Source organism: Tachysurus vachellii, chromosome 23 (assembly GCF_030014155.1).
Source record: "Tachysurus vachellii isolate PV-2020 chromosome 23, HZAU_Pvac_v1, whole genome shotgun sequence".
NCBI classification, from domain to species: Eukaryota; Metazoa; Chordata; class Actinopteri; order Siluriformes; family Bagridae; genus Tachysurus; species Tachysurus vachellii.
In genome coordinates this window covers 15,645,405-15,655,404 of record NC_083482.1, presented here as the reverse complement: position 1 = coordinate 15,655,404, position 10,000 = coordinate 15,645,405, and the positions used below count along the sequence as shown (strand labels likewise).

Sequence of the window (10,000 nt, the reverse complement as noted above, 5' to 3'; positions counted from 1 at the left end):
CCGTCAAAACCATCAAGAAGAAACAGAAGCACAAGGGCAGGGGTATCGTGAGGACGGTCACTAAACAAGTGCCCACCGACTCCTTTTTTAACTTTTTTAACCCAATTAAAGGTAAAATCTTTCGTATTCGAACAGAAATCACAGCTTAGAGATTATAAGCATCGTGCATTGTACAGTCATTAATTGATCACTTTCACCAGTCCTTTTTCTTTCTTTACAGTTTCCCCAGATAGTGAATTAGTGAGTATTTACTTTATTCTGTATTCTGGACCTGTTAGCAATTTCACTGGGTATTTTTTTTTTCCTTATATTGTGAATGACGCGGGGGGCACGGTGACTTAGTAGTTAGCACGTTCGCCTCACACCTCCAGGGTTGGGGGTTCGATTCCCACCTCCGCCTTGTGTGTGTGGAGTTTGCATGTTCTCCCTGTGCCTCGGGGGTTTCCTCCGGGTACTCCGGTTTCCTCCCCCGGTCCAAAGACATGCATGGTAGGTTGATTGGCATCTCTGGAAAATTGTCCCTAGTGTGTGATTGTGTGAGTGAATGAGTGTGTGTGTGTGTGCCCTGTGATGGGTTGGCACTCCGTCCAGGGTGTATCCTGCCTTGATGCCTGATGACACCTGAGATAGACACAGGCTCCCCGTGACCCGAGGTAGTTCGGATAAGCGGTAGAAAATGAGTGAGAGTGTGAGTGTGAGTGACGCCTTAAATAACGACGACCCAGGCAGCATTTTAAAGAACCGTTAAACATGTAAAAAAAAAAAAAAAAATCTCGAGTGTAAAAAATTATTTATATCTGATTTATTTATTTATTTTAACGACCAAAGAAATAAATCTTTTATCATTCATTTCCATGAATATACATAAATATGCTAATTTACAGCGTATGCTAAGTAGTATATTCATGCTAATGTATTCTAAGTAGTACAATTTTTTTCCCAGACAGTTTTTTTTCTTTCTTCTTGTATCTAATTAATAGTTCATTAATCATTAATAAATGCTTCGTCGTCTATACGGATCGCTGGTAATAAATTCAGTACCGATGCGTCGTACGTGGTAGACGTTTCTATGCCAGTTTTATACCGGGTACAGATTTGTGACGCCTGTTTGAAACAAACACATAAATAAAAAAGAATTTGAAGGAAATGTATTTTCTTAACATTCTGTTCATTATTATCATTAAGGAAATATACAGGCTCCTTTACTTTAGCGGATTTAGCGTAGAGATTTTATTCTCTGTCTCTTTTAATCCGTTTAACACTTAAACCTCAGGTTTTCGAGTTTTGTCTGGTGTACCGAGGCGTGTTTGTTATTTATCATCACGGATGTTTTATGTGCTAACAGGATGAGGACTCTGAAATTACTCTAGCCACAGATTTTGAAATCGGCCATTTCTTCAGAGAGAGAATAGTCCCCAGAGCTGTGCTGTACTTCACCGGAGAGGCGCTGGAGGACGACGAGAGCGTACGTGAAACATCCACTTTATTCAGATTTTTTCAAGGTTCCCTTTAACAGTTCTCATGTTCATTTGTCTGTTTGTGCAATTGCGTTACCCCAGTTTGAAGAAGAGGAGCTCGACGAAGGTGAAGAAGAGGTAAGCCGATTATTTTACACGTTATTTAACGTACTTTTGTTTTTTTGGTCGTTTTTTTGCGGTGGATTGAGACGTGTCTCGTCGTGTTTGTGTGAAATAGGATCAGGAGGATGATATGGAAGAAGATGAGGAGGAGGGAGATACAAAGGTCAGTAGTGTTGTTGTTGTTGTTGTTGTTGTTTTTAACTTTAAAGTCCCAGAATATGTAACACATGAATGTAAAATCCCAAACTTCAGCTTTATGTAAATCACAGAAGACGTTGTTGAGGCAGGATCGCTGAGCGCTAGCAAAAGCTTATGGTGAAGGTGAAGCTTGAATGTTAGGGACCGTATGCATTGGTACTGAACTGATCAGAAAGTATTTCACGAATAAATCACCTAGAGGTGGAACTACAGCATCTCCGGACGTTACAAGTCACCTGATTCTAAACATATAAAAATCAGCATGAGAAATGTGTTGTTTACAGCAAATGCTGATTAAGTATGTATTACTAAACCCAAATCTAATGCCCCTTTTTCACCAGAAAGAACCGGGTGCTGGTTCAGAGCTAGTGCTGGTGCTGGTTCAAAGTTGGTTCCACTGGCAAACCGGTTTGTCTTAGAGAGCATCACAGAGCCGAGTCTGACGTCACTGTATACGTGTCACGTTACACAGCAACGTTAGCGCAGCAGCGACAAACACAAACACATCATCAACAATGGAGGATGTTGCTTTACTGTTAATGCTCATGGCTTTGTGAACCTACATTAACACCCAAACGCGGCGAATCCAACGTGTACGTGCAGCTCCATGTAATCTGTATAAACGGAGGTTGTGATGGAGAAAGTACATAACGTTATTTTATCATTAACACAGAAAAAAGTTAGCCTTAGCTTGTAGCTACTTACTATCATGTGTGCTGATAATGTATCATATCGCGGTAAAGTAAAAGTGTATTAAACATTAGTATACTTAAGGTACATTATCAAATGCGCTAACAGTAGCCCCGCCCACAGCCCCGCCCACAGCCCCTAACGCAAGCGGTTCTTAAGTCTAGACCAGCAACGTTTTGGTGCTACTTAAGAACCACTTTTCCTGGTTCAGAGCCGGTGCTTTGGCTGTCGAAAAAGAAAGAACTGGTTCTAAATTAGGCTCCGAACCAGCACTCAAACTGCCTCGGTGGAAAAGGGGCAAAAGAAAAACAGGACTTATTTGCTCTCCTGTATGTTGTTCTTGATGATTATCTGCTATTGGCCCATGACAACAAATGGGAGTGGCGTTTTCTCCATGACGATCATATTCAAGCTAATGTTACTAACGTAGCTAGCTAAGACGCCTAGTTTAAATTCAGCTAGCTCTGCACCTTTCACAGCCTGCGTTTAAACAAAGATAATTTAAATGCCCCGTGATGCCCTGATCGGTATTGATGAGTAACTAAAAACAGGTACTGATACAGAGCGAAAACGGTATCACTGCATCCTTAATGCAAGTCAACTCTTAAAGATTTCTGGGACTTTAAAATTCTAATCAAGTTTTAATCAGATTTGTTCTGCTGCCTTTTAATCAGTTCTCCTCTGTTTTAACTATTTACATCCATTTTGTTTGTTCCAAACGTTTGAGTTTAACTGTCATTGTGGTTGTTCTGCTTTTCCACCCCTCCACTTATAGGCATAAGTCATTTGTCACTTCATGCATTTCTAGGTAAGTTAGAAATGTCATGAGCTCTCACACTACTGTGGTCCTTGTTTTTGTCTCGCCTCATTTCATTTTTATTCTTCAGTCCTTAATCACGTTTGTCATGGCGTAAACTACCACCACCACGCTTTATTTTCTACATGTTACACGTCATACACTTAAATGTAGTTCAGGATCCGATTAGTGCTTCAGTGTAAGTTTTGTGCAGTTTTGAGTGCGTGTGAGTGTGCGTGTGAGTGTGCGTGTGAGTGTGCGTGTGAGTGTGCGTGTGAGTGTGAGTGTGCGTGTGAGTGTGCGTGTGAGTGCGAGTGTGCGCGTGCGAGTGTGCGCGTGCGAGTGTGCGCGTGCGAGTGTGCGCGTGCGAGTGTGCGTGAGCGTGCGCATGTGAGCTCGGCAGGATCCGTCTGCCACAAAGCGCGCAAGTGAGTCGACTCTGAATTGACTCTGCTAAAGGAAGTGAAACAAACCTGTCTATTTTGGGTTTCAGGGTTTTTTTTTTTTTATAGATGCTGTGTTCTGTGTTCTATGCTCTAAACTCGGGCCTGTGTTCTATGTTCTAAACTCGAGCCTGTGTTCTATGTTCTAAACTCAGGAATACTGCATCCTGAACTGATCTCCCTTTCTTTTCATCTCTAATTAAAGGCCTTGTCCTGACCGAGTTGCTTGAGAGACTTTTTCATTTCTGCTAAAAAAAAAAAAAAAATCTAGACTTGTTGTGATTGCGGACTTGATTCATCTCTTTCATCTTCTCAAATATATCGATTGAATCTGAAGGAAGCCGAAAGGTGTTCATCGGATCAGGCCAAGGCCTTTGTGTTCATGCCTCTCTGGAGCTTAATGCTTTGGGAACTGCTTTGATCTCGTGTGCAGAACATGTTCATATGACATCTATGAAATTTCAGTCAGGTTTCGACAACCCTCGTGTTCAGCAGATGACATCATGTCTATGTGGCCTTATGAACCTTCACCTGTAAATATTACACCACCGTTTTTACTCTTAAATCAGACTGTAGGTGTATTTGTAGTACACAACGAGCTGGTTAAAGCTACACTAATGACCATACAGATTGTTTACATTATAAACATGAACCTTATTAACTCGGATATGTGGGGGGGGGCACGGTGGCTTAGTGGTTAACACGTTCGACTCACACCTCCAGGGTTGGGGTTCGATTCCCGCCTCCGCCTTGTGTGTGTGGAATTTGCATGTTCTCCCCGTGCCTCGGGGGTTTCCTCCGGGTACTCCGGTTTCCTCCCCCGGTCCAAAGACATGCATGGTAGGTTGATTGGCATCTCTGGAAAATTGTCTGTAGTGTGTGATTGCGTGAGTGAATGAGAGTGTGTGTGTGTGCCCTGCGATGGGCTGGCACTCCGTCCAGGGTGTATCCTGCCTTGATGCCCGATGACGTGACCCGAGGTAGTTCGGATAAGCGGTAGAAGATGAATGAATGAACTCGGATATGTAATAATTTCCGAAACCCTCAACTCTAGCTCGAGGGCTTTAGGAGAAGCCGATGTTTTATTATCCTCTTTGCCGTTTAGCGTTAGACATGGATCCAGGGCTGTGTGCAGGTTAAAGACGTTTTAATTCATTTTTTTGTAATAAAATAACAGGGCAGTTGTGGCCCAAGTGGTTAAGGCTCTGACTTTTACAGCAAACCCACGTATCTTTCCATTCCGCTAGTTCTTCTGCCCCCTGCTGGTTCTATTCAGCTATGACACAAAAATAGAGAAAGCAGTTTGGATTCTCTTCCAGCTGCACAATTATGTTACTGCCCGAGATAATTAAGGTTAATTAGTATAATTGAATGTTTAATCCGTGTAACAAAGGCAAGGCCGACCCTCCAGGAACAAGGAGAAAAAAACAATAGAGCTACCGAAGAAAACTGAAAAACTATCTTAAATATAATAAATAAAAACGTCATGATATCCAATATGTAGGAAAAACGAGATCGTCGTAGATACAGCAAGGTTTAGTGCTTATATTTCATCTCCTGTGCTTATTTTTATTTGTTTAATACAAATGTGTCTGTTTCCAAACTGGTTTAATTTAACGAATTGTTGTGTTTTTCCCTTTGTTCAGAGCAGAGAAACTCAACCTTCAGAGTGCAAGCAACAGTAACAGACTAGCGCCACTGCTGTGAGTCCGTTTCCTGCCCCGAACTCGGCACAACGGTCATCCTAACCAACCTGCAAACGTCAACAGATTAACATTGTGCATGTTTGTTTTTGTTTTTGTTTTTTTTGTTTTGTTTTTCAAAAAACCCGATACCAAAAAATTTGGTAGAATAAAACAACAAAATTTTGTTCATAACTGTGGATTATTACATTCTGAGCAAACTGCCAATTCATTTTTGTTCTAAAATCCTTACAATTTTTGTTTTTGTTTTCGTTCTTAATCCATACACACGTTCTCCCTCGTATTTGGAAAGTTGGAGTGGCATTAATTCCAAAGTTAATAGATTTAACCTTTTTGACTTGATAGTTTACTCAGGGTTTTTTTTTTATGCTGAGAAAACATGCACACGCTCCGTTGTGAAACCGATAAGAAACCGAACCCGTTTCGTTCTTTTCTTTTCGTTTTCTTTCGTTTGTCTTAGGTTCTTCTCATTATTATTATCTCTCAAACATTTTTTTAGATTTATTTCAAATTACTCTGAAGTTATTTATATAAACATTGTTTTTTTTTAATGGTGTTAAAATACACATGGTTCCTGTCTCCCAGCTGGATTTCAGAGAGTGGAAGAGCTTTCTCTGTCCTTTGTCCCTACCTTTAACGACGATGTTGTTGCTTTTCTGCCCCGAGCGCTTACTAAAGAATTAAATATCAATATTGCCAAAAAAATCTATTGTTTCTTGATTCATTGTTAGAAAAAAATGACTTTGGCTGATGCTGATATTGACTATGTGCTGTTCGTCGGATGAGCAGTTCATAACCAGCAGAGGGCGACATAATCAGACAAAAACAAAACGAGTGCAGACAGTTTAAAATGAATAAAAGTTGGTTATTGACAGGAACTTAGAGTGCATGTTTGTATATAAATATATTTGTACATTTGTATATGTAGAAATTGTATATATGCTTAAATGCAACACACTGTTGGAGAGAGACCAGAACATTACTCTTAGAGATTTCAACACTCACCATATAGCAGCTGTAGAGACCTTTATACACTGTGACCCAGAAACTAGAACACCACATACACATTTCAGAACCCATACACCATCACAGAGAGAACTGAACACATACACCATCACAGAGAGAACTGAACCCATACACCATCACAGAGAGAACTGAACACATACACCATCACAGAGAGAACTGAACCCATACACCATCACAGAGAGAACTGAACCCATACACCATCACAGAGAGAACTGAACCCATACACCATCACAGAGAGAACTGAACCCATACACCATCACAGAGAGAACTGAACCCATACACCATCACAGAGAGAACTGAACCCATACACCATCACAGAGAGAACTGAACCCATACACCATCACAGAGAGAACTGAACCCATACACCATCACAGTGAGAACTGAACACATTATTGTAGAGTGACCAGAACCCATACACCATCACAAAGAGAACTGAACCCATACACCATCACAGAGAGAACTGAACACATTATTGTAGAGCGACCAGAACCCATACACCACCACAAAGAGACCAGAACCCACACACCATCACAGAGAGAACTGAACCCATACACCATCACAGAGAGAACTGAACCCATACACCATCACAGAGAGAACTGAACCCATACACCATCACAGAGAGAACTGAACCCATACACCATCACAGTGAGAACTGAACACATTATTGTAGAGTGACCAGAACCCATACACCATCACAAAGAGAACTGAACCCATACACCATCACAGAGAGAACTGAACACATTATTGTAGAGCGACCAGAACCCATACACCACCACAAAGAGACCAGAACCCACACACCATCACAGAGAGAACTGAACACATTATTGTAGAGCGACCAGAACCCATACACCACCACAAAGAGAACCGAACCCATACACCATCACAGAGAGAACTGAACACATTATTGTAGAGCGACCAGAACCCATACACCATCACAGAGAGAACTGAACCCATACACCATCACAGAGAGAACTGAACACATACACCATCACAGAGAGAACTGAACCCATACACCATCACAGAGAGAACTGAACCCATACACCATCACAGAGAGAACTGAACCCATACACCATCACAGAGAGAACTGAACCCATACACCATCACAGAGAGAACTGAACACATCATTTTGGAGAGACCAGAACCCATACACCATCACAAAGAGAACTGAACACACCATTGCGGAGAGACCAGAACACATAAACCAACACAATGGGAACTGAACACACACTTACCAAAAGACCAGAACCCACGCACCATCCCAAAGAGAACTGAACCCATACACCCTCACATAGAGAACTGAACCCATACACCACCACAAAGAGAACTGAACCCATACACCATCACAGAGAGAACTGAACACATTATTGTAGAGCGACCAGAACCCATACACCACCACAAAGAGAACCGAACCCATACACCACCACAAAGAGACCAGAACCCACACACCATCACAGAGAGAACTGAACACATACACCATCACAGAGAGAACTGAACCCATACACCATCACAGAGAGAACTGAACCCATACACCATCACAGAGAGAACTGAACACATTATTGTAGAGTGACCAGAACCCATACACCATCACAAAGAGAACTGAACACACCATTGCAGAGAGACCAGAACACATAAACCAACACAATGGAAACTGAACACACACACCATTACGGAGAGACCAGAACACATAAACCAACACAATGGGAACTGAACACACACTTACCAAGAGACCAGAACCCACACACCATCCCAAAGAGAACTGAACACACCATTGCAGAGACCAGAACCCAAACACCATCACAAAGAGAACTGAACACACCATTGCGGAGGGACCAGAACCCATAAACCAACACAATGCGCAAATTTTGAGTTTAAATAAAACGTTGCAGAGACCAGAAGACACATCGTCTAAAAGAAACCTGAACATTATCACAAGGAGACAACAGACACCATATGCCCACTGTAGAGACCTATAAACACCACAACACAGAAACTGAAACACACCTTCCACACACAGTTGCTTAAGAGACTGGAACACACACTTTTATAAAGCACATAGTGGAACACAAACCCGTCAGAGAGACACCAAAACACACACCACTGGAGCAGAAAAACTAAATACACACAACATTGTAGAGAAGAATTTACAGCAAGATGGTCACAGAATCTGCAAATTCTGAAAGATGCCATGTTGTTATTTTGACTTAATAACTTAATATATTATCATTTCGACTTTTGTCGTCAAACCCAAAAGGTCAGTATGTCTATTGTCCATTGTTTTCACACTCAAAATGTCAAACGATTAAATTCTCTCAGTTTAAGAGTCAGCAGTGGAATCCTGTCACAAATAACAAAATACAAGATAGTTATTGTAACTAATAACTCAAAATAATAATCCTATTTTTAAAAAAATAGAAAAAGTCAAGTCTAAAGAACCAAGTTGTTTCACAATTTGCATTTTAAAATGTATCGGTAATGATTTAAATGAGCCGAATCAATTGCAAATGACTCATCGCTGTTCAGTAGAGTTCGCTCCTACTCATAGACGTGACTGCGGCTTAAAAAGGTCAGCATCGTCAGTCTAGATTTAAAATTAGACAGATTATTTTAATGAGTGAAGAGTAAACTAGCTGCTTTAATATATATTTCACTTCAAAGATTAGAATTTGGGGGGCACGGCGGCTTAGTGGTTAGCACGTTCACCTCACACCTCCAGGGTTGGGGGTTCGATTCCCGCCTCCGCCTTGTGTGTGTGGAGTTTGCATGTTCTCCCCGTGCCTCGGGGGTTTCCTCCGGGTACTCCGGTTTCCTCCCCCGGTCCAAAGACATGCATGGTAGGTTGATTGGCATCTCTGGAAAATTGTCCGTAGTGTGTGATTGCGTGAGTGAATGAGAGTGTTTGTGTGTGTGTGCCCTGTGATGGGTTGGCACTCCGTCCAGGGTGTATCCTGCCCTGATGCCCGATGACGCATGAGATAGGCACAGGCTCCCCGTGACCCGAGGTAGTTCAGATAAGCGGTAGAAAATGAGTGAGTGAGAGTGCTTTGTGTCTCTTTTTAGGAATTTACAGATCGTGTTTTTCAGTCATTTCAGTTTTTCACACCTCCATCCCCAGGTCTCTAGCCCTGCTTCTTCAATAATATTACTCTAGCAATATGTTTTATGTCTGTATTAACGTTTGAAATACAAAATCGTAAATTCTGCTTGTAAATAAAACATCATTTTACAGATAGTAAAATGTAACTGTATAAACTCTGGATTGTTGTGTTATAAGCACAGTGGAAGACGATCCGCATAGGATTGTTTACTTTTATTTTGTCACGTCATGTAGCTTTATTTCCATTTACTATTCCCAGATTTCATTGTTTATTAAACTTTTTAAGATTAACATTTGCTAAACCACAAATTAACAAAGTGAGTTCTCAGTCCTGTCTTCATCTTTATCATGTTTTTTTTACATCCCTGAGCCATCCCACACCTACACTCCTTCTCCTTCATTAATCTTCAGTCATTTTATGTCTATCAACACGTTTACTGTTTCAGAGAAATAGTAAACACCCGCTCCCT

At 41.3% G+C, this 10,000-nt stretch overlaps 1 protein-coding gene across 2 annotated transcripts in view; it reads left to right on the top strand.

Moving 5' to 3' along the window:
- nap1l4b (nucleosome assembly protein 1-like 4b) overlaps positions 1–6,115 on the top strand; it is a 14,199-nt gene extending 8,084 nt beyond the window's left edge. The window contains exons 9-15 of one of the 2 annotated variants that reach the window (XM_060859251.1): positions 1–111; positions 221–240; positions 1,346–1,465; positions 1,560–1,595; positions 1,696–1,743; positions 3,244–3,276; positions 5,354–6,115. The exon at positions 1–111 is cut by the window's left edge and continues 35 nt beyond it. In XM_060859251.1, the coding sequence (XP_060715234.1) occupies positions 1–111; positions 221–240; positions 1,346–1,465; positions 1,560–1,595; positions 1,696–1,743; positions 3,244–3,249 (341 nt within the window). In that variant the 3' untranslated portion in view covers positions 3,250–3,276; positions 5,354–6,115. The remainder of the gene's footprint in view (positions 112–220; positions 241–1,345; positions 1,466–1,559; positions 1,596–1,695; positions 1,744–3,243; positions 3,277–5,353) is intronic. The other variant, XM_060859250.1, reaches the window with a different exon arrangement.
- Positions 6,116–10,000: the final 3,885 nt, after the last annotated feature.